At 55.4% G+C, this 23,067-nt stretch overlaps 1 protein-coding gene across 13 annotated transcripts in view; it reads right to left on the bottom strand.

Annotated features, from left to right (window-relative positions):
- CHD6 (chromodomain helicase DNA binding protein 6) overlaps positions 1–23,067 on the bottom strand; it is a 92,621-nt gene that overhangs the window by 4,807 nt on the left and 64,747 nt on the right. For 5 of the 13 annotated variants that reach the window (XM_048322241.1, XM_048322235.1, XM_048322230.1 and 2 more), the window contains 19 exons: positions 22,148–22,258; positions 20,721–20,923; positions 20,112–20,314; positions 16,191–16,350; positions 15,508–15,597; positions 14,463–14,566; positions 13,728–13,857; positions 13,408–13,468; positions 12,686–12,743; positions 11,816–12,035; positions 9,598–9,806; positions 6,912–8,465; positions 6,174–6,322; positions 5,685–5,891; positions 4,588–5,034; positions 3,755–3,943; positions 2,288–2,386; positions 1,790–1,909; positions 629–733 (listed from right to left, as the gene is read on the bottom strand). In XM_048322241.1, the coding sequence (XP_048178198.1) occupies positions 629–733; positions 1,790–1,909; positions 2,288–2,386; positions 3,755–3,943; positions 4,588–5,034; positions 5,685–5,891; positions 6,174–6,322; positions 6,912–8,465; positions 9,598–9,806; positions 11,816–12,035; positions 12,686–12,743; positions 13,408–13,468; positions 13,728–13,857; positions 14,463–14,566; positions 15,508–15,597; positions 16,191–16,350; positions 20,112–20,314; positions 20,721–20,923; positions 22,148–22,258 (4,419 nt within the window). Of the gene's footprint in view, positions 1–628; positions 734–1,789; positions 1,910–2,287; positions 2,387–2,833; positions 3,061–3,754; positions 3,944–4,587; positions 5,035–5,684; positions 5,892–6,173; positions 6,323–6,911; positions 8,466–9,597; positions 9,807–11,815; positions 12,036–12,685; positions 12,744–13,407; positions 13,469–13,727; positions 13,858–14,462; positions 14,567–15,507; positions 15,598–16,190; positions 16,351–20,111; positions 20,315–20,720; positions 20,924–22,147; positions 22,259–23,067 lie in introns of those variants that run through there. The other 8 variants (XM_048322231.1, XM_048322233.1, XM_048322237.1 and 5 more) reach the window with 7 other exon arrangements.

Below are 23,067 nucleotides of genomic sequence, written 5' to 3'. Positions count from 1 at the left end.
GAGAGGGACTACAGGGAGAAGTCTGGATCAGGCCAGCCCGTGGGGCAGGGCAGGGTGATCTGGCAGTGCCATGTGTGCAAGAGGGGAGAGTGCTCCTTCTCCACAGGCTCTGCCACACACTGGGGCAGGGACTGCTGGATGGACAGGGTGGATGAAGTGGCACAGGAGGCTCCATCCTGCCCCTTTCCCTGCCTGTGCCTGACCCTTCAGGCCTGGTGACCTGTGGGGCCTTTGGTGAGCCTGCAGCTGTGCAGGCAGAGTTCACAGGAGCTGATGAAAAGCATCAACTAGAGATGTTTTTGAAAATTTGACCCATGAGAACATTTTGTCCACACCCTGCCATCCAGCTCCTAGGGGATTCCTCTTGCCCCTGCTACCCTAAGCATCCCGAGGCTCTCCAGCCAGGCATGCTGAGCTGCTGAGCCCCATTCCCAGGGCCTGGCCACAGAGCTGGTGGTGACACGGCCCAACCTCCCGCTCTACCCCGGTGCTGCAGCCATCCCCTCCCACACACCCAGCCCAGGGCCTGCCTTGCAGCTCCCAGATCCTCACTGGAGAAAGGTTGTGGGGATGGGGAGGGGAAAGAAAAGATGACATGATACAGATTTCTCCAAAAGCTCTAACTTACTGAAAGCTTAACAATGTCAGCCCAGTCAGCTGCAACAGCATACTCCAAGTTTGCATCAAGCCACCTTGGCAATTCCTTCAATGCTGGTGCCGTGGCTCCCCCTAACTATAAAACACAGCAGAAGGATGACCTCTATTGCAGAGAGAGTTATGTAAAATAATACAAAAAATATGATTACACTTCCCCTAGCTTCTTGCTTTGGGCTGCAATTTGCTGGGATGTAGACTCTGGCCTTGCTACACTTGCCTTTCTGCAGGATTTGGTGCGTGCCTGCTGCCTCCAGACACACAGCTCAGGGAGAAAAGGCAGGTTCAGCCTCTGTGGCCCGGCCCATTGCCCTCCCAGGTACCAGTGATGGGGACAGAGCTTCTGTAAAAGCCATATTTAGAACCAGCAAAGCCCCCAACTCACCCAGGTCTCCAAAGGCCAGCATGGGGGCAACAAAGGGGAACACAGATGTGGCTGAAACAACCTCTTTCTGCCTCACTCTTTTTAGTTTTGCTTTTAGATGTGATTAATGTCACATCACCTTCTGACCTAGTACAGTCCTGGGTGTGTTTAAGAACTAAATTTCAGTGGAAAGTACTGCTGAACATCCCTTCTTGTTCAGAGAGGTGAACATCAGTGCCCTGGAGATTAAACTGCAGACAAGTAAATCCAAGCTCCTTGCTCAGAAAGCAGGAAAAAGCCCTTCCAACCCTCAACCTTCCACAAGCCCAGCAGTGGGATGGGTATTGGTGTGCTCTGGCCTGCACCTCGTATGGAGGAACAAACCAAAGGATATTTGCATGGCAATGTTACAATTTGTGGCATATTGCAATGAATTCAAGGGGTACAATCAAATCCAGGATGGGAAGCACATTGACAGGGCTGTGCTGAGGGTGGCCTTAAAGCCAAAGGCTGTACCCCATTGCCTCTGAGGGGTCTGTCCCTTGCAAGGGACGACACTCCCACATCCCTTACTTCACACAGAGTCACTTATTTCACAGGTCTGCATGTCCTTGGGCACACGTGTCACAGGTTAATGTAGATCAGAGACCTATTCCAGACTTTCGTCTCATCCATAGGCTTCTCTGGATTAAATCTCCCCCCAGGCAAGCTCAAGCTCTGCTAAGCAATTTGGGACACTGAGGGCAGAGCACAGAAGAGGCCTTCGCTTACCCGCCGTCCGGTACCCTTATGTACCACCGGCACCCGCTCCTCTCCAGTCAGAGAGCTAATGTCCAGTTTGTTGGGGTCCTTGCAGCGCTGCCTCCTCTGCTTGGGCTTGTCTGAAAAATTCTGGAGTGCAAACAAGACAATGTTAATGAGACTAGATGGCTTAATGAGCCTGGCTGGCTACAAGCCCTGCAGAAGAGCAGCATGGATGGGCTCCCGAGGGACAGGGAATCCCTGAAGGCTGGGGCAGGAGCAGCACCAGCAGCACAAACTGGTCCCTGCCACAGGACCAGCTCTCAAATGAGCAAAACTGATTTTTGTAGGTATAAAGAGGTCTCCAGTGTACCCCACTTAGAGTGCTCTAGTCCTAACTCCCCTCCACTCCTGATTCTGCAGGTTCTTATACATGCATCTGTAAACAGGACACTGCATACAGCCAGTAGAGAGAACAGGTCTGTGTGTGCCACTTGTGTCACTCTCATACAGCCACCTGCTTCTCACCAGCTCAGCTGTGCTTTGTTTCCTTCCTCTTTCAGCTGTTCCCAGCACAGAGATGCTGCACCATGTTTCTCTGGGATCAGAGCCCTCCAGAACTGCAACCTACCAAGATACAGCCAAGTCATTGTACACCCACTGCATGCACCAAGCCCCACAGTCAATGTGCCTGCAAGGATGGAGCATTATAATGAACAATTCGGATAGCTCAGATTCCTGAGAGTCAGAAAAAGACCCTGAGTGCAGTTCATGCTTTGAGCTGAGCTACTGCAGTACCCCAAAGCCACTCTCAATCCATCCTACCCAGAGAGAAGAGATCCTGCAGGGCTGGCCTGGGGCACTGGGGGCTTGCTGGGGGCAAGAGCTTCACCAGAGGCATGGTCAGACTGGGCAAGTTCCAGTACCTCCCTGGAAGGCAAGGGTGTTGGGAAGGAGTGGGAAGGTACCTCCACATCTGCTCCACCATCTGACTGCTCCTGGGAGTCTGGTCCTGGGCACACAGCTGGATGTTTCTCTGGACTTTGAACAGCAAAGACCATCCTGCTGAGCAAATGTTGGGCTCCTCACCTCTCATCTCTAAGAAGCTTCAAAACACTAATGTCTTGCCTGTACTCCAAGCTCCAGGAAATCCCCGCCTCAGGCGCATGATCCTCCAGGACCACAATGCAGAGTCTTTTCTGTTTTACCACCACATTTCTTCCTGCTCTGTTTCATGGCCTGTGCTCTGCCTACTACATGGTCTAACAGGCTAAATAAGCTGAAACCAGGAGTAAACCGACCTGTGAAACCAAGAGGTGGAGGTTTATGAGACAGCAGGAAGCATCAGAAAGACTGTGCACCCCACGCTGAGCCACTGCTTTCTGAGAGCACCCACGGCCACACAGACACAATGGGGTGTGCAGAGCCTGTCAGCCTCCAACACAGTCCACTGGGCTGGCTCCTAAAGAGAGGATGTTTCCTCTTGCCTGGGAACCTTATTTAGTACAACAACACTGCCTAAAATGACCCCAGGTGAAAAAGAACAACATAGACCTTGAGCACCTGAAATCCCTTTTCTCATTTCTGTCCCCGTCCCTGGCACTTCTGGGAGACTTTGTGCATTGGGCAGATGGATGCACTGCAGCTGGAGAACTGACCTTGGGCAACAGGGCTCAGCTCCTGGAGGATGCCAGACAGGTCCATGCCCAGGGTGCCCTGGAGGGTAGTGACAGTCCCCCGCCTGGGCATGTTTGTGTTCTGGGGGGAAAGGAGAGGAGTTCTCCAGCAGCAAGTGCCTTTTGTTGCTGTCCAGGGGAATAGTGCTCACCTCTTAAACATGTCATGAATCCCTAAACAGCCCCAAAGAACACCACAAACCATGTCACAAGGAAAAACCTAACACAAAGGACAACACACAAGGCAGGTGCACACACACACACACACACAAAAACACACACACACACAAACACACGTGCCACTGAAGGCCACCCTTACTGTGCCAAAGCTGGGAACGTCAAGTGTGTAGTCAGACTGCTGCCGGAGCCAGTCGAGGAGACTCTTATTCGGGACAGCCTTCTCTTGGCTGCCTGCAGCTGGGACTGGCTGTGGAGCTGAGGTAGCAGCAACCGGCCCGTCAGGGAGAGGACTGTTCTGAGGGGGCTGTGGCTGGTCTTCCTGAACATCCTGCCGTGGAGGGAGGAGCAGGGAGAGGCCATCAGCAGTGTGCAGTGATGCATGTGCACCTCAAGAAGCACAGCTCCCAAAGCAGGTCATCTGCTCACATCATACAGATTAATCCACACACTCCCACTGCCTCTTCCTTAAACCACCACCCACCACCACATTACATTTCCACTCCATCCCCAGCACTGGTGGTAGGGAGGGCAGAGTGCTGGGAGATGCTTCTGAACTCACATGGAAACACTCTAATCACCAGGAAGACCAACTTCCCCTCAGATCACTCCTAAAAGTGGTCTAGGGGCGCCGGTCTTGCTCCATTCTTTGAGTGGATCCCACGTTAGAAGGAGAAAGGGTGCAGTAGGATCTTGTCTTTCTCATCTTCCCTAAACATAAATATTCCCTGAGGTGGGCCAGCTGCTTTTGATTATGCTTAGCAGGATTCAAACACTCCAGAGTGCTGTAAACCAGAGGGATAACTTCCCTTCCTCCCTTTAGTATCTGCTCTGCCTGGTCCTGCACAAACGAAGCTGTCTTGGAGGAAGCTGCGCAGCGTCACGGGCAGCAGAGCTTGGAGGGGAGAGCTGGGCCATGAAACAAACTGTGCTGATTCCATGGGGTCCGTGTGAAAGGAGGGAGCATCAACCCACCTGCAGCCTGTTTGGAAGAGGCCTCTCCTTCAAGAAGATGAGGTCCATCCCTTCGACATTTTTCCTCCTGCCCCGTCTCCTTCTCATGGCAGCATCATCTCTTCGGAGGCTGCCGTTTACAATCTGTCCAGTGACAGGATGGATTAACCCCGCCTGTAGGATGCCAGACAAGTCCATGCCCAGGGAGCTCTGGAGGGCATTCACGGTCCCCAATTTGGGCATGTTTGTGTTCAGGGGGAAAGGAGAGGAGTTCCCCGGGGACCCATCAGAGGCTCTGGACAAATCCACCGCTGCCTCGCGCCAGCCGTTCAGCACAATGGGTGGATGGACATGGGCTGCTGCCAGCTGCTCCAGGCTCCTCTGTTTGGCATCTCTCTCCATCTCGAATTCATAGGGTCTCCTGTGCTTCCGCTCGTCTTTTGCAAAGGCAGGGCTCAGGAAACCTTCCTGTGTGTACCAAAGCCACAGAGGGTTACGGCTGCTCCTGCCCTGCCCAGGGACCACAGCTCCTCACACCAGCACTGAGCTAATGGTCAGGCTGCCCTGCCCCTCCAAGAAGCCCTGAGGGATGCCCTTTCCTTGGGCATATCACATCTCTTTCCCTGTGTGGGGATGGTGCAGGAGCACCCTCGCACACACTCAGATCTCCCAAGGTGTTTATAACCATGGCTGCTCCGCCAGCTGCTGGGGCCCCAGGCCAGCAGTTTGTCTGTCCCACGTGACTGTTGGGGACAGGGGCACTGGGACTTGGGGACTTGAAAGGGCAGTGCTCCTTGCACCCTTCCTTTGGGTTACCAGGGGGCTGTCCCCTTTTCCCTCTGACCATGTCAGGTGCTCCAGCACTGACTCTGGAAGCACCTCTAGAGCCGCAGAAGCTGTGGAGCTGCCAACAACAGCTGCCTTCCAAGGAGGGCAGCAGGGGGCTGAGAGCACAGGGAGCTCACCAGGAGCTATCAGCAGGGGACCAAGTGGCTAAAGCCATGTGTTATGCACCTCAACTGGCACCAAGGGGCCCCACTTGGGAAACTCCTGAGTACTTCTGGGCAACGTCTCACCCCAGAGTCATGAGCCTGTCACTGCCTCAGGGCTCCCCTCACCTTTTGTACCCGTGACATTAACACCCCGTTATTGAAGCTGGGATCGGGGGCTTCTGACTCGGCAAAGCTGCTCCTGCTGCCAGCGCTGCTGGCCATGGCTGGAGCTGTCAGCAGGCTCTGTGCCTCAAACTGCTGGCTGGAGGAAGGCCACTTGCCCTTCAGGATGGCATGGCAGATGTTGTCAATGCGGTTGATGATCACACGGTCCTGCAAACAGAAATGGACAGTGGCAAGCTGAAACTGGAATGACTGACGCACGTATGACAGCTCAGGATTAAAGTTGAGCCCAGCCCACGTGATCTCAGCACGGCAGGGAACTATTTTGGGGGCAAGCATCTCCATGGCACAGGTGCTTGGGAAGAGCACCTTGGCCTGAGCCTCCATGGGGTGTGCAGAAGAGCAGGAGGCAGAGCTGGAGCTGTGTGAGCCACTGCTGGCCAGGGCTATGCAGGAACACTTTGATACAAACCGTATTCATTTTAACCTCACCTTAGGCCACTCAGAGAAGGAGTAAAGCGTCTTCTCCTGCAGCAGCTGGGCAATGGTTGGTGCCCGGGCATCCTGAAGATCATCCATCTCCCCGGGCAGGACAGAAGCAGAATTCTTGTTCTCTTCCTCCAAGTACTTCTCTGGACCATCTGAAAAAGCAAGGGAGTATAGAGCCCACCACCACCCTGCCTTTCTCCCTGTCTAGAGGCAGGGAGCATCACCTCACATGTTCCCACCCCAGAGCCCAGCTGGCTCCACAAAGGTCCCAAACAGTCCCCAAGAGAAGCAGCAGACTTGGATCAGGGCAGGCAGCCCAAGCTGCTCAGGAAGGACCATCACTCCCTTGAGCTGTGTTTGGGGGGCTTGAATTGCAGTAGCCCCCCATCCCCGACCATTCCCAGGCGGGCAAGAAGGAGGGCATATGCTTTTCCAAAGGGAGCTGATCAACAGGCAGTGCCTGTGCCAGAAAGGGAAAGGCATCCTGCATTCCATGGCATGCTCTTAGCAGAAGGGCTACTGGGGCTCAGAGTGGAGAGTTTTGGTCAGCCCTGCTGGCAAATACAGCCCCCAACACTTTTTGCCCCCAGTTGCAGCAGCTAAAGGGACCTCAGCTCCTACAGATGGGAGGCCACTCCACGGGCTGGCCAGCCCCAAGGTTTGGCTCTGCAGGGAGGACAGCAGGTCCCTCCCACCACAGCCAGAGGTGAGTGTAACCTGAGGGAGCTCTCAGGACCATACCTTTGCTCTGGTTGCTGCTGGCTTTCTCCCCGTCATCTCTGTTGTCACACTTTTCTTGCTTTATGCCCTGAGGCTCAGGGTGTGGGGCCTCTGTGCAGCCTGTCTGCCCCTCAGCGGCTTGGCCCAAGGGCTCCCCCCTGACACACAGGGGTTCTGCCCCCTGAGGCCCCCCCTGAGGCAGAGGTGTGGGCAAGCTGAAGTGCTGGCTCTGAGCCTGGCCCGGTGAGTGCTGTCGGGTGCTCTCCTCATTCGAGCCACAGTCCTCCCTGCCCTCTGCGCAGGGCTCCCCCAGCCCCAGGGACTCCCTCTCACCATTCACGTCTTCTGGGCAAGTGTCCTCGGGTGTGGGGAGACCAGAGCTCTGCTCCTCACCCCCCAGTTCATGAGCCTCGGGGCCACCATCAGCCCTGGTCCTGGGACCATTCAAGCCTTCCACCGTATCTGCTGCTGTCTCAGAGTTATCATCATCCTCTTCTTCCTCTTCATCTTCCTCGCTGTGGCTCTGACTTGGCCCTGACTTTGCCTCCATTCCTTTCTCCTGCAGCAGACTGATGAACCTCTGCTCAGGAGGAACCTTTAGTTCATAGTTATGGAGACTGGGACTGTAGAGCCCCACACTTAGGACCCTTTCCATGGTGCCATGCTCAGGCAGCCCTGCTGCCGGGCTGGCAAGTGCTCCTTTCTGTTCCAAGCCTTTGCCGAGCTTGGCTGCGGCACTCTGTGAAGGGTTGCTCCCAGGGGTAGAAGGTGAAGGCTCAGCTTCCTCATTCTGACTGTCCATTCGGTCAGAGCACACCTGCAAACCCTCTAGGAAGGGAGCCTCTCTCATGGCATCTGCATCGCAGCTGGATGGATCCTCATCCCCCTCCAGCTTGCCCTCGGAGAGTTTGGCAACGCTGCTTCCAACATCTGTGCAGTTTGGGCTGTCCCTGGCGAGGGAGCTCTGCTCACTGGGACAGGCCTTCTCATCGTACATCATGCACACCAATGAGTCTGGCAGCGAGCTCTCGTCGTAGGTACTGGAAATGATGTCCCGGACTTCGGACATGAATGTTTCACAGTTTGCGTCTGCTGGGCTGCCCCCAGCCTGGGACATGGTGCTGTCCACGGTTTCTAGCTTGATCTGACTCTCAGCTTCATTCTCCAGGGTTTCACAGGTCTGGTCCATCTGGCTGTACAGGGGGGAACTGTAGAGTTTGGTTTTAGACTGGTAAAGGCAGCACAGGGTTTCTGGGCCTGGGAGCCCCGTTCTTTTATGCTGGGCATAGTTTCTGTATGCATCTAAAAAAGACAGCTGGGGGTCATTCATGATGTAGTAGTCAGTGCGGTTCAGGCCGTGCTTGGCGGTGCCGATCAGCAGGTCCCGGTCGTGTTTGCCACACTCCCACCACACGGGCAGGTAGAGGCTGGGCCGGCACAGCTTGAGGCGCTCGTGGAGCTGGGGGCACTTGAGCACCTGCTCGCGCACCTTCCGCAGCAGCTCGATGCGGTACAGGGTCCTGGCAGCACGCTCCTCCGTGATGGGCTCCACGTAGATGTCAGGGTCTGGAGGACCTACAGCAGGGACAGCAAAGCCAAGGACACATTATTTGGGTTGGCAGGAGTTCCTCAGAGGCACTGATGAGCAAGCTGAGTTTTAACCCTTGCTCAGACTGCAGGTGAGGTGGGGCCAGTGCTTGTAGCCACTATTAAGGCCTCTTCTTCCAGTCTCAGTACCTTCCAGTCATATCCCACCAAATGGACACGGGGAGTAACACCCCCTGACTTGAGCAGCTGGATCAAGAGTGGCACCAGCTGCAGAGGATTTCAGAGTCTTGTCTGAGCTCTGCTCCATCATCAGCAGCAGTGCTGGAGCTGCCTGGACTTGCAGGTGGAGCAGCTCCTGGCGCTCTGAGCCTCCGGCAGCCCTTCAGCCCATTGTCAGGGAAGGGCAGCTCGTGCAGCTCTTCTGATGAGGAACACCTACCTAAGGCACAACACACACACACAAGGAACTGTGCCTAAGACCAGACTCCATGACAGATCTGAAGCAAATGTTTTCTGCTGCTGTTGGAAACAAATCACTTTGTGCTTAAATAGCCTCCAAGCAGCTTTTCATCTGTCATGTCCTGTCTGGTGCCAATGCAGACCTCTGCAGAGTATTCGAAGAAAGCGGATGCCCTTGGTGTTGGCCAGGCTTCCTGAGCCTCCTGCAGCAGATCCAGGCTAAATTTACCCTGCAGCAGAGCTCCACAGTCAGCGCAGGCATATATGGAGTGGACTCTGTACAATGGCAGCAGACAGATGCCCAATGAGCAACAATCCAGCTCACCCAAACAACCCCCAGCTCCAGCATGGAACTGTGCTTTGCGTGCGCTGCTTCTCTACTTGTCTCTCAAATACAGAGGTTGCTGTCTTGGATAAAATTGGTTGTGATTTCCTGTGAGAACTCCAAGAGATCTGTGAGAGCAGGGGCTGCAGTCCATGGGGCTGCTCTACCCTCCCACTGTGCTGGGGAGAAACTAAATGGCGGAGACAAGGCAGCCAGAAATGCAGGACTGCTGCAAGCCCACAGCCTGCCTGGCATCTCGCTGCTTCCAACTGTCTCTGAAGATCCTCCCTTGCTCTCCTGCTCCATGAGAGCAGCGGGATCCCTTCTACATGGACCTACTATTACCCCTCCATAGGCCATGCAATTTCCACTCACCATCCTCTTTCCACAGAGGGAGACCACAAACATTCTTGCACATGGCTACAAAGCTGTAGAAGTACTTCTCCAGGCTCTCATCTGTCTTCTTCTCCAGTCGAGAGATGGCTCGGAACTGGGCCCAGTCAAAGACCTTTTTCTCTTGGTCATAGATAACCCCAAAGGAGGAGACAGTGCGGTAGAAATCTGCCTGCTCCCTCCTGGTCCACCTGTGGAGCAGGGAGGAGATGGGAACACCACTGAGACATGTTCTGGGCTCAGAGCAGGCAAGGCACCAGGCAGAGAGGCTCAGAGAGCACTGCCTAGTTACTGACCAACAGTTTTGAGGGAGATGTCAGGAGCAGCACACTGGGGAGACCACCTCAGCCCAAGACGCTCTGCCCTCTGGTGCACAGGGAGGAGGAGCAGAGGCCACGGGCCCTCTGGCTCTCAGCTCATTTTTTCAAACCTTCTTGGCTGTTCTAATAAACCCGAGTGCAGCTCTGGGCTGTGCTGCCAACAGGGTGCAGGCTCCAGCAGCTTCTGTGGAGGCACAAACCTATCCCCCATCTACTCCCTTCCTGCCACATCAAGCTGTTTCACCCCCACGGAAAGGTCAGTTCTCCGTACCAGGAATTACACAGGAAGGATATGCAGATACAGTTCTCATCCAGCCTCTTGCAAAAGGAAACTGGGACTGGGGCTTGCTGCTGTAAGGGTCCCAGTAACAAACACAGTAACAAACACCACCCACCTTACTGACTCCTGTGGACTCCTGGGTGTCACCCCCTCCCCACCAAAGGAGAGTGGCAGTGGTGATGGAGGAGTTCAGTTACAGCGCTCTTAGAACACAACTTTCATGCTGGCTTGGACCCTCTGAGCTTCCACCTTGTGGGGACCTCTCAAAGGACAGAGATGGTGAAGTGTCCTGGGCAAATACAGCCCAGGCAGAGCCCAGAGAAACAGCCCCAGAGAACAGATCCGGGTGCACACAGCAGGGCAAGGACAGAAAAAGGGGAGCACTGAGGCCTGAAGAAAACTTCCAGTCAAATCTCAGCTCTTCTGAATTGCAGCTCTGAGCCAGTATCAGCAAGCAGCTGAGACATGTCAAGGGAAAGTAGACAGGGTAACAGCACCCACAGCACTCTCCAACTGCCTGAAGTACACCTGGGACAGCACTGCGACCCCTGTTCCCAGGGCCTGCAGTCATGTTCCATTTCAAAAATGAGAATAACAAGAAGAAAGTTAATGAATATATTAATGATCCAAGTCAAAGAGCCCAATGGTGAATTTACGAAAAGGCCTCAAATTAAAGGCTGGCAGAAAACTCCCGTAAGGCGATCTCCCCTACAAAACGTCCAGAGAATTAAGGAGCAGGAGATACCAGGCTGCTGTGATGTCCACAGCACAACCACTCAAGACCCCACCTCGAAAAGGGGATGGTACGACTGGAAGAAGTCCAGAGAAAGAGGAAAGGGAAGGTGAGCTTGAGCAGCTTCTACACAAGGAGGCCAAGAATAGAGCACAAGGCAGCACACATACCATGTGGTTACGTGGGGTCCTGCTGCTGGGACAGGTTCACAAGAGGCAAAACCATTGAGGGCTGGTGACCACAGAGAGTCCCAGTCCCAGGGTGGTACGGGAGACTGGCAGAGATGGCAGCAGCATCACCCTGTGCACAGCCTCCCATGGCTGCAGAGAGCCACTCAGGGTGCCAAAACAGTCCCACCACCCTCCCACTTACTGGGACACAAATGAAATGGGAGCACAGCACAACCAGGATATGTCACCACTGGGCTCCTGAGCAGGAGGAAAAGTGAGTGGTGTGAGAGCCACAGGGATTGGAAATGCACTGCTCATGGGCTGCAACAGCGCTCATCTGTCACCCTCATCCACGGTGTGTCCCAAGGACACAACTCTGCTCTGCTGAGGCTGACCCCTGGCCCAGCAGACACTGGATTTGACCCTGAAGTGCTGTCCCCTCACCTCCTTTCAGTATCACCATCTGCCACCCATGAACTCCAGTTTGCAGTGGAGGCTGCTCCCTGGCTGGGCTGGCTGCTGGAGCAGCAAGGCTCCCATGACTCAGAGCACGTTCCCTGTCCAGCAAGGACCCATGTGACTCCACGCCCTGGGCAGCTGGCTGCACACACAGCTCTGGTGACATTTACCTGGGTCAATTCCGGGGGCCAAGGAATTGGCCTAAATCAGCTTTGTAAAGGCTCCTCTGCTGCATTACCTTTTCTGCATTTCTTTGTTCACCGAGTCCATCTCAGAGGCTCTCCGGAACATCTCATCCTGCAGCCAGTAGCCATGGTTACCAGGCACCAGCATCTCGGCACGGGGAGGCAGCTCCTTGCGGTTGCAGCGCTGGTAGACGGTGACGAGTCGCCGCAGTCTGGCCGTGAGAGCAGAGGAGACAGGCCAGCAGGATCTGTCTGAGTCGGAGCCATCCTGGGCTTCAAACATCAACAAGGACATTAGTATTTAGCACACATGCAAAGCCACAGGTTCCCACATCCTCTGGCAAGCTCCAAGAGCTTCCTTCCACCTTCTGCCTCCCATGGGGAACATCAGGGATCACACTCATGAGTAGGGGGCCATGTGACCATCCCTGGGCCTGTTGGCTCACAGCCTCACCATGTCTTAGTTTCCTTCAGAGAGAGTCCAGAGGTTGAGATCAGGGTGGGAATGATGGCTCCAGGCCAGGCCATGCATGGGAGAAGACTGCAGCTCCCTGCTCAGCAGTGGGGCCAGCCAGCTCATGGCATGTGCCAACACTGCCCACTGCAGAGACCTGCCCACTGCAGGCAACTGGATGGATGAGAGCAGGCTAATGGCATCTAGTCACCCTGGGTAGCTTTGGCTGGAATCACTCAGAACCCTGGCTGCTCTGCCACAGGGCCCATCCCTGGGTCACCCGTGACTCTGCGCATGAGGGCCCCTGCCCAGGTTGAGCTGCCTCACCCACTAACACAGGGCAGCATGTCCCTCCAGCACAGCAATGTGTTCCTCCCACCAAGCAGTGCCTGGGGTAGCACTCAGGATCGGCTGTGCCACGCCAAACCCTGGGAAGCCACGGGCCGCACTGCAGGAGACACGGCCTCACCTGCCGCTGGCTCGTCCCGCTTCTCACTGGCTTCACCCACCCCAGCAGCCACGATGTCCTGCAAAAGGAAACAATCAGAGAGGGCTCAACCCCACACAGAACCCCCTGCACCCACAGCCCACCCGTCCTTGGCAGGGTGCAGGGTGGTGGGATGGGCAGGGCTGTGTGTTCAGTGCCCTCGGGCTGCAGCTGCTGGCTGTGCTCAGCATATGGGATCGGAGGTGACAGCTCAGAGAGGCCATTTCGGGCCTGGAGGGAAGGATCACCACAGTGACGAGGCTGTAGTGCCACGGCCCAGGACAGAAGCAGTGTGACAGCCTCCACTCTTCACCCTGCAGTCTCCGGTGCTACCTCATTCCCTGCTCTTCCTCTCCCCCAAGGCCATTTCTTTTGGGACATCCCTGACTCCTCTGCCAGGGCCCCACATGGCTCTTGAAGCCAACCAAGAGTGAGAACCAGCACTCCTGGGCACCCCCAGCCCTCAATTCTCCTCAGCTCCCCACAAGGAAGATGCTGCCCAGGTCCACAAGTAACACAGAGAGGCACAGCAGAAGCTGTGTTCCAGGGAGCAGAGGGAATGCACACAGGATGGGGCACGGACAAGGCAGACCAGCCATGCTAGCTCCCTACTGCCCCACGGCAGAGCTGATGGAACCAAGCCTGCACAGCAGGGCAGGCTGGGCAGCCTCAGATGTGAATCTAACACTGTGACTCCCACTCACCTCCTGTTTTGACAGCCCCTCCAGCTTTTCTCCACTGCTCTCTTCTTTTTCCATGCTGCCCCTGGGTGAGAAAACAAACAGTCCCTAGTAGTGGCAGCACAGCCCCTGTGGCTGTGCCAATTCTCAGCACCAAGAAGTGAAGAATTGGTCCTCATGCCATCCGTCCACCTCGTACCGGGGACCAGCCCCCTCCTGCCCTCCCCTCTGTGCTCAGGAGCACAGCCTGCTCCCTCCCACCTCCCTGTGCACAGCTCACCCCACCGCACTGCCCCAGGAGAGAGCCAGGCGGCTGCCAGAGCTCAGCTCCATCCCCTGCCCACCTTTCAGCAGCATCCTGTGCCCCGTCGCTGACGCCCTGCTCGGCAGAGAGCAGCTTCTCATCGGGCATGCCCACCTTCTCCAGGAAACACAGCGCTGGGTCCGCCCGCATGGCGTTGTACCGCTCGTAACCTGCCACACAGGTTAGGTCAGGACAGACAGACAGCACAGAGCAAGACCTGAGCCTGGTCCACGAGAACCTCCTGCTCCTGGGACACAGCTCCCCACCTGGCTCTCACTCCCTCTGTGCTGCTGTGAGAGCAATTCTCACCCCCAGAAATTCCCAACACTTTCTCAGAAGCTGCTAATGGCTCTGCAGCCCCTGGGCAGCAGGCAAAGGGAAAGGTCAGCCTTCCCATCCCACCCAGCAGCAGCACAGCCTCCACGAAGGGTGCAGCTGCAGCGAACAGCCTTGTGTCTCCTGGAAACAGCATGGGGACTCCATGACGAGGCCAAGAAAAGATCTGTGCCTCTCTCCTCGCCCTCACACAGCAACTGCACACTGCTCCTGGCAAAACAGAGTCTACCACGAGGGCCAGCATGGCCACCCTGGGCACGGCGGGGTGCCTGTTCCCTGCCCGAACATGCTGCTGGTACCTGTGGAGAGCTCTCCTGGCCCTGTGTGGCTGTGGAGCACAGCCACGGCTCTGTCCCTTGCACTGACATGACGTCCCCTCCAGTACCAGAGGTACTCATTCCCTCACACACCAGCACCCACCAGACAGCTGGGTACACACCGTGCTTGAAGACACCGATGAGCAGGGATTTATCGGCTTCGGCATTCCACCAGTCCACTGGGATCTCCACGTAGTCAATGTCAGGCAGCAGCACATCCAGCTCCCTGAGGCAGACATGGTATGAACGCCCCTCTCCCAGCCTTGCCAGATACCGAGGGGCACTGGGCACTGCTCAGAAGGGACAGGGGGAGGCAGGAGCCACCGCTCGCTGGCTTGGGGACAGCTAATGAACACTAGCCTGGGCCCCGCCATAACATGGGTACACATCTCCCTGGGGTCAGAGCTGGAGTCTTGGTTCCACCACTACCTGCTGCCCTCCTGCTCCTCTTTCTCCAGGGCAGTGGGTGCCCCCAGCCTCTCTCCCCTCTCACCCAAGCAACACCAGAGGACTGAAGATCCCATCTGACCTGAACAGCATCTCTAGGGGTAAAACATTTCACACCTACCAACCCCAAAAGAATGGTGTCTCCCCACACAGACTGGTGCTGATAGAGCTGTGCTGGGGAAGGCAGCAGGCCCTACTTGGGGAAATTAAGCTTTAAGCTCAGCACATCAAACTTCTCTGAGAGCACTGAGAGCTGAGTCTTTGCAGAAAGGTCAGGAGCTGGCAAGCTGCAGGCTCAGTGCCATTACAGAGCCTGTGGGTCCCACTGTTCCCAGTGCTGGGAGGGACTGCAGGCCGCAGTGATGGGGCACACTCTGCTCTGAGGCCTGGTCCTGAGACTGGGAGCAGTCTCTGTGGACCCCCACTTTGGATAAGGGCCCATTTGTCAAGCAGCACACAGAATCATTTTCCTGCAGGGTGTCCCCGCAAGTCCCCACTGCCCCCAGGCTGGTGCTACAGTCTCAGAGCTGCCTCAGCAGGGCTGCCATGGCTGCAGTCTCTGTACAGGCAGAGTGGCTGCCTGAGGGTGAAGTTTTGCCTGAGGAAGACCTGAGGTCTGATTCATCTGGAGCTGTAGAGAGCCCAGATGTGGCTGGGTCAGATACCCGTGGCAGTGCTCGAGCCCGAGAAGCCGGCGGGGGTTCACCGTTAGGTCCCTACCTGGCGGGGGTCCCCTCAAAGGCTTTATCCGCAGCCTCCCCCAGCACTTCAGCCTTCAGGTAGTAGAGCATTCGCACCCGCAGCAGAACCCTGTCCCAGGCGGCAGAGAGGTCAGCAAGGCCAGCGGAACCTGCTTGACACCATGTTATCCCACATGGAAGGACCCCCTTCCTTTAAGCAGGATGGGCAGCGACTATGCAGTGCCATGCCACACTGCCCAGCCCTGTGACCCACTGGCTGGAGGGTCGCTGCTCAGGACATGGCTGCCACGAGCTGGAGGGGAATCTGAGGGTGGTCCAGCAGTGGGAGCACGGTGATCCTGCGTGGGCTGTGAGCCCTTCACAGCTCCCTCCCACCCTCCCAACACTAAAGGCCCTTAGCCCACTGTCTCCATGAGCACGTGGGCTCCCACAAGGGGGAATGGTTTTAAACTAAAAGAGGAGAGATTTAGATTTAGATTAGACGTTAGGAAGAAATTCTTCACTCAGAGGGTGGTGAGGCCCTGGCACAGGTTGCCAGAGAAGCTGTGGCTGCCCCATCCCTGGAAGTGTTCAAGTACAGGTAGGACAGGGCTTGGAGCAGCCTGGGAAGTGGAAGGTATTCCTGCCCTTGGCCAGGTAGTGTAAAAAGATGTTCCTTAAGGCTCCTTCCAACCCAAACCACTCCATGATTCCATGACTCACTTGTTGCAGTGCTGTTTGAGGTGCTTCTTGTAGCTGTCATCATGGAGCACCACCTCGGGGTTGCAGGTGGCGAGCCAGTCGGCATTCTTTATCTCAGGAAGCAGCATCTGGTTCTTTGTCTTCTTCCCCTTCCTGCCTCTGGGCACCGGTGCTGACAAGCCTGTAACAGCGAGTGGCATCCAGTGAGCACCACAGGCACGGCCTGGCACTGCCACCAGTGCTGGGAGGAGCGGGACAGCAGAGCAGGGAGCTGGAAGAGCCCATGCAGAGCTCCCAGCTGCAGCCTGGAGAACCAAGGAGGGGAAGTGCATGGGGCAAACACAGAGCATGGGAGAGTCCATCCCTGTGAAAAACTTGGGAATCACCACAGAAACTGAACTGCTGTGCATTCTCAGTGCAATGCTGAGCCCTGTTGCAGAATTATTGAGGGATCAGGGGCATGGATCATTGATAGAATTATGGGATCAATAAAAGAACTATACAAGCAATAGGCCTGGAAGCAAAAGGCCTGTGTGTGAGAAAAACTCTCCATGAGAAAATCCCTGTGTGACAGGGCTGGGAACAAAGAGGGAGTTTGAAGATTTGCAGCTGTTCAGATAAGACCCGGAGAAGGAGAGGTAAACTCTGAATTCTTTTAATCATAACATAACTGTAGAAGCTTGCCAATGTAAGTCCAATTATGTAGAAGTAGAAATTCGCCTTGATAAGTTTTAAGCCACTTAAGAGTTAACAAGCTGGTATACTATATAAGTGCCTTTGGATTGCTAATAAACGGAGTTTTGCTCTTATCAACCATATTGGCTGGTCTGCGAGTTTCTCCCCCCCGCCGGAGCCCGGGCCTCTCTTCTTTTTACAATTCCAACAGAGCCCAAATGATAACATGGCCCCTCGATGTATAAAACTATCACACAGAAGGGATGAAGCATGGAAGGGACCTTGGTCCTGGGCACAGCACTTGGAGACTTACTTAGGCACTGCAGCCACCTCTGAAGGTCACTCTATGGGGACAGTTATTTGGGACAAGAGTTCAAACAAGAAGCTCCCAAATGATCAAAGAGCAGCAGACCTGCTGATCTGACCTGTAAGGGCTGTTTCTTATACCATGCATCTGGAGCAGGGCTGGGGGAAACTGGATTGCTGCAAGGGGGCTAAGGTACCAATGGGAAAGGGAATGCGGTCCCATCTGCCTGACAAAGATAAAACAAGATCCAGTGGCTGAAGATGAAAATTAAACACGTTTCAACCTTGAAATAGGATGTGAGTCCACAGCAGAATGTGGAAACAATTCCTGGTGGGGTCAGTGTTGTTTGGAATCTCCAGAGAGGGATAAGCTGCCCCCCTGGGCAGCTGCTCTTGAGGTAGGAACTGCAGACATGAAGGGGAAAGGATGCCTGAGCAGTCCCACCCCATCTGTCTGGTCTTGTGACACCAGTGAAGAAGAGAAAGCATCACCATGTCATCAACTCCTGCATAAAGTCTGCAGCTCCATGACAGGACAAGGGCTGTGACCCAGGTGGCTGCTGGAGGCCTGCAGTAGGCACCAGGCCTCCTGTCCCCAGCACCAAACTGGCCTGATGAACTCTGGGCAAATGCTGCTTCCTCAGCAGCTTGGCCTGTTCCAGGATGAAAGGCAGGATGGTGCTGGATCAGAGCAGAGCTCTGAGTCAGACTGTCTGGGTGCTGTGCTCACCCCTCGTGATCACATGGATGTGGGACTGAGAAGAGCTCCAGGATGCCCTAGCAAGGGCTGACGGTTGCTGCTGCTCTCTGCCCATCAGGGATGGAGCACAACCTGCCTGGTCAGCTCTCTGCAGACACAAGTGGTACCTGAGGCTGCCTGGGGAGCCACAGCAGTTACTGCTGGAGGACTTCCTGACTGAGGAAGGAGCACTGCTCTGCACTGCAGTGTTCTGCTTGTTCTGCTCTCCTCCAGCTCCTGACGTCAGGCTGAGATGCTGTTGCTCCTCTGGCCCAGAGGTTTCACAGGTGGGAAAAGCCATTCTAAAGAGTTGATGGAGAAGCTCCTGGTCGCTTTGCTGGTCAATATTCAGTGCTCTTGCACTAAAGCAATCCTGATCCTCCACTGAAACCGTGGCTTGTTTGTTACTTGGCATTATCTAAATGAAGCCCACTCATACCAGTCAATTTGTTTCTGACTCTTGCTCTGCTCCCCACAGGACTCTCGAGCCCACTCCCAGATGCTCTCAGGGCAGGGTTGTGTGGCAAGAGCAGGAAGGAGCACTGTCAAAGTGACTCCCATTGAAGGAGATGACTGGAATAACTTAAGGCAGCCACCGAAGGCCACATCCTTGGACTTCACCCTGCAAAAGCTAGCTGGACACTTCCAGGCAAAATGAAATGATGATGTTGGGTTTTAAGCACCAACTAAGATGCACCTGGTGCTCAGAAGCATCACCACTCCAGATCAGCCTTCCCTGTGCTCTACCACTTGGGAACAGAAGTCCCAGATTTCAGCCAGGCTCCCTGATGTCAAAAGCAGTCTGGAGAGTTCCAGCCCCCTCACTACTCACCTTGTGCCACAGATCACAAGTACAGAACAAGCAGCATATGGCTGCTGGGCTCTGACTCCCTGAGGGACACTGTGGCCTCCCCCAGCCCCACTCACCTGTCCTGAGAGCCACAGGCACTGTGCTGCAAGGTCAGCCAGAGCCCTCTGGCACAGCAGGCAGTGACCATATGTCCCAGGCCACAAGCCTCAGCAGAGCCAGGGAGCCAGCAGCCACTCTGTGCTCACAGACGAAGACAAAGGCCCCACGGCTGCCTCATTTGCAGGGTGGGCTCTATGGCTGCCCCAGCCCCAGGGAGCCTACAGAGAGCAGCCACTGTGCCGCAGGTGGGGAGGCCAATCTGCAGTGTCCACCACTGAGGCAGAGCCAGAGCCAGAGCCAGAGGGAAAGCAGGGCTGGGGAGCCTCTGGGTGACCTGTCTGAAGCGGAGGATACACTGGGAACTTCTACACAACAGAATACAGACACCTCTAGACAACAGATGCAATTACAGATCTGACATGTGGTGTGATACATGAACCTCACACACACTGCCTCTGAGTAGAGAGAGCACAACCAGGCCTAGGACAAGGGTCTTGCTACACAAAGTGAGAGAAGGCAGCATCACCTGGGGAGCACTCTGCACTGCACAAGTCTCAGCACAAACCAACACTGCACCTCCACCCATCAGGGCAGGCACTGCAGATCAGTAAGTCTGGGACAAGCACCATCATGAGGGGAAACAAAAGCTGGAAATCACAAAATCACAGAATATTCTGAGTTTGAAGGGACCCACAAGGATCATTGAGTCCAACTCTAAAGTGAATGGCCCATATGGGGATCAAACTCACAACATTGGTGTGAGATGGATGCTCAGCTGCACCACCAGCTTTCCCTGGTGCCACTGCCCGCGCTGCCATGCTGCCCGAAGGCACAGGCAGGGTCCTGCATCACGTCCATGCTGTGCCCTGTGAGGCCCTGAGGAGCAGCCTGAGGCATTTTCATGCTCTGAGTGGAATCAGCACCCTCATCCCTATCACACCCAACGTGTTCATATGGTCACTGGTGCTCACGAGCTCACTGCCCAGCGTCTCCCTGCACAGGGGAACCGCGACAGTATTCACAGGCCAGAGAAGACTTAGCAGCACTGCTCTGCTCCCACCACAAGGCTCCCTCTGCACTGAAAGCCAGAAAACAGCCTCCCCGACTCAGCCAGCCCCTACAGCTGGCTCTGAGGGTCAGTGTGGAGGTCAGCTTAGTGGAAGCCCCTTTCTCTGTGCAGAGAGAATTGCAGTGCTCAAGCACAAACACTTGCAGACTGTTTCTGTCAGCTCTGCTTTAAATTCTGCAGCCTCAGTCCCAAAGGCTGGCACAGGGCAATGGGTACAGATGCAATGGCAGAGAGAACACGCAATACCTGAGTGATTCTGCAGAGCCTGGTTCTGGCCGTCCTTCGTTGGCGTGATGAGATCCCAGATAAAACTCTTAATCTTCTCATCCCCCTTGTAGTGTTTGACGCAATACACCAGCAAGGCCCGACAAATCATCTCCATGTCCTTTTCATTCAGGTGCCACTTGAACCGCCCATGGGTCAGGATATCTTTCCAGCGTCCCCAGCTGAAACAGCAGGAACACAGAGTAAACATTCCTGTGCAATTAGAGACCTTGCTGGCACCTCTCTCCAGGAGCTCCTGTGGGGGCACAGCCCTGCCAGCTCCCCTGGATAGGGATGTTTTGCCCACACATTACAGGAGCAGAGAGGGAGAGAGATTTGCAGGACTGAACAGGGCAGAGGCAGGAGCAGACTCTGGAAGTGCCAACTGCCAGCTCATGCTTTGACCTCCTAACTCTCCTTCCATCCCAAACATTTGCTTAGAGCCCAGGTCCCACCAGGGAGGTCACTGCTGGAAGGAGGGAACACTGCAAGCAGGACAGACAGGAAATGGCTGGTGCAGCCAGTGGCCCACATGGGCACTGGGGCAGCTGGAGGCTGTGGCTGTGCTCTCACAAGGGTGAGACTCACCCAAATATGAGCAGGTTCTTCTCCACACGGAAGCACTCAGCCCGCAGGTACCGCCGCGTCTTCTCGTTGAATCGCCGCGAGCGTGTGGGCCGCTCGTCCGAGTCACTGTCCAGCTCAGAGAACTCCATCAGCTCATCCTCTTCGAAGGAATTGTAGTGTTTGGTTTGCTTCCGCACCCGGGGTCTGTCGATGACCAGGCTCTCCTGTGACAGACAGAGCAGAGAACGTTCTTAGGTACAGGCAGAAACACTTATATGTGCTCTTCTGCACACCCAGGCTCTGCTCAGCCTCTGGCTCCTGGCTTGCCAGTCCTGTGGCTGACCATCACCTTCCCACTAGGATACCTGTGTGCAGTTCTGCCTGCACAAATGACAACTCCTGGCCAGCACAAAATTCAGTCTGATTGACGACAGTCCCTCTGTGTCCAAACTGCTGACAGCCAGCAGCTGACTCAGCTCTGAGTCACTCCTAGCCCTCTCTGCACCGCCTGTGCCAAGTGCTGCGCTGAAGGCAGTGTAATCTCTGTGTCAGGGGGACAGGTGGGCTGGAACAGGAAAGGCAGCTTCCAACAAGGTGCAGGAGGGAGCAATATGAAATTAAATATCATGTACCTGTCCCCTCTCCTTACCCCATCCTGTTGAATAAATTAATGCCATGTAAATCTGCCTGGACTTCAGGCACATAGGACACACACACACGCACACATGCACACGCTCTCTCCCATTGCTCCTGCTTGAGCAGTGAGCTCTGCAGAGCTGCAGGGCCTCCCTCCTGCTGCTGTCTAAAACTGTCTCTACAGCATGAGAGCAAGACACACAAGTCAGTAATAACGTGTAATTCCCTGGGGCCGCACTGGAGCCAGTGGCTGCGCCCTGTGCCTGATGGAGATGCTGCGGAGAGAGACCTGAGCTGCAGCTGAGCCCATCACCTCAGCAGGGCCAGCAGAGAGGTGGAACCCCGTCTGTCCCCTCCTGCCTCCTGAGGCAGAGGCAGCAGAGAGACAGCTCCAATCTCTGCTCTCTGTGACCAGGGACAGGACCCACAGGAACGACTGGAGCTGTGTCAGGAAAACGTTCCTCCCCCAGAGGGTGGTCAGGCACTGAACAGGCTCCTCAGGGAATGGGCACAGCCCCAAGGCTGACAGAACTCAAGGAGCATTTGGTCAACACTCTCAAGCAGAGGGCGGGATTGCTGGGAGTAGCTGGGAATACAGACTGAGCACCCTGAAATATCAGAGAGACACAGACCAACACGTGGCTAAATAAATCAGGGCTTTATCCAGCATTCAGTCTTCCATTGCAGTAATTCTTGATGCTCAACACAAATCCCTTCAGGAGCCCAGAGGAAGCATGCAGCTCCCACTTGGACGCCAGGCCACATGGTATCAGATCAGTTGTAGGGCACGTGGGCCACAAACTTCATCCTACCTTTTCGTTCTTGGCATCTGTATCGAGCTCTGCTATCTTGGCCCACTTCTGCCAGAAGTTGGGGTCATCTAAGGAAATGTCAGTTCTGTTTCCTGATGCTACGAAGCTGGCCTAGGAGGGAAAGAAGAGCAGTGAACAGGGTGCAACCACCATCCAGGTGTGCTTTCTCCCATACAGAGATCCCGCCCACACCTGTCTGAGCGCACACTCTTGCTGCTGTGGGATGTTACACCCCAAGCTGACACGTGCCAGAGGGCTCTTTGTTTGCCTAAGGGAGCTGAACTCCTCTGTTCTGCAGTCCTGCCCAACCCACTGTAAATGGAGCCCAGGTTGTGCAAGAGGAGGAGGGACAGATGGCCCTTAGTGGCCCCAGCAGGCACCAGCCAGAGCATAGCACAGAGCTGGCTCCTCAGGCTCTCTCTGGCGGTTTTGTCAGGCCCCACAGCACTCAGCTTCCATGGCACAGCAGCACCTGGCTTTGTGCATCGTGCAGCCCAGCAGCTGGATCCTGCCATCATCCTGGGGTCCCTATGCAGAGCCAGACCTCATGGCTGCAGAAGAGTGAGGCTGGAGACAGAGACCGGCTGTGCTGCAGAAGGGCTGTGCTGAAGGTACCACAGCTCCTTCCCACATCACTGGCAGCTCACCTGCATTTCTGCTCAGCAAAGCACCACACTGAGGCAGCATCAGTGACTGGAAGGGCAGGGAGGGTGACAGACTCCAGATCAAATAAGCTCAGCCCCTGAATACGAAGATCAGCCCAGCTCAGGACTGTATCTCACCCAGGCTTTGAACTCATCCATCCTCCCTGAGGAGTTGCCTCACCCTGCCCACAACAGTCCTGGGCAGAGTACAGCTCTGGGGCATGGTCTGCTGCCATGGCCAGGAGCCTCCAGCAAGGCCTCCACCCTGCAGCGCCC

The sequence above is a fragment of the Corvus hawaiiensis genome, chromosome 17 (assembly GCF_020740725.1).
Source record: "Corvus hawaiiensis isolate bCorHaw1 chromosome 17, bCorHaw1.pri.cur, whole genome shotgun sequence".
Taxonomy (NCBI): Eukaryota; Metazoa; Chordata; class Aves; order Passeriformes; family Corvidae; genus Corvus; species Corvus hawaiiensis.
The sequence above is the reverse complement of the archived record's forward strand: the minus strand, read 5'-3'. Positions and strand labels throughout refer to the sequence as shown.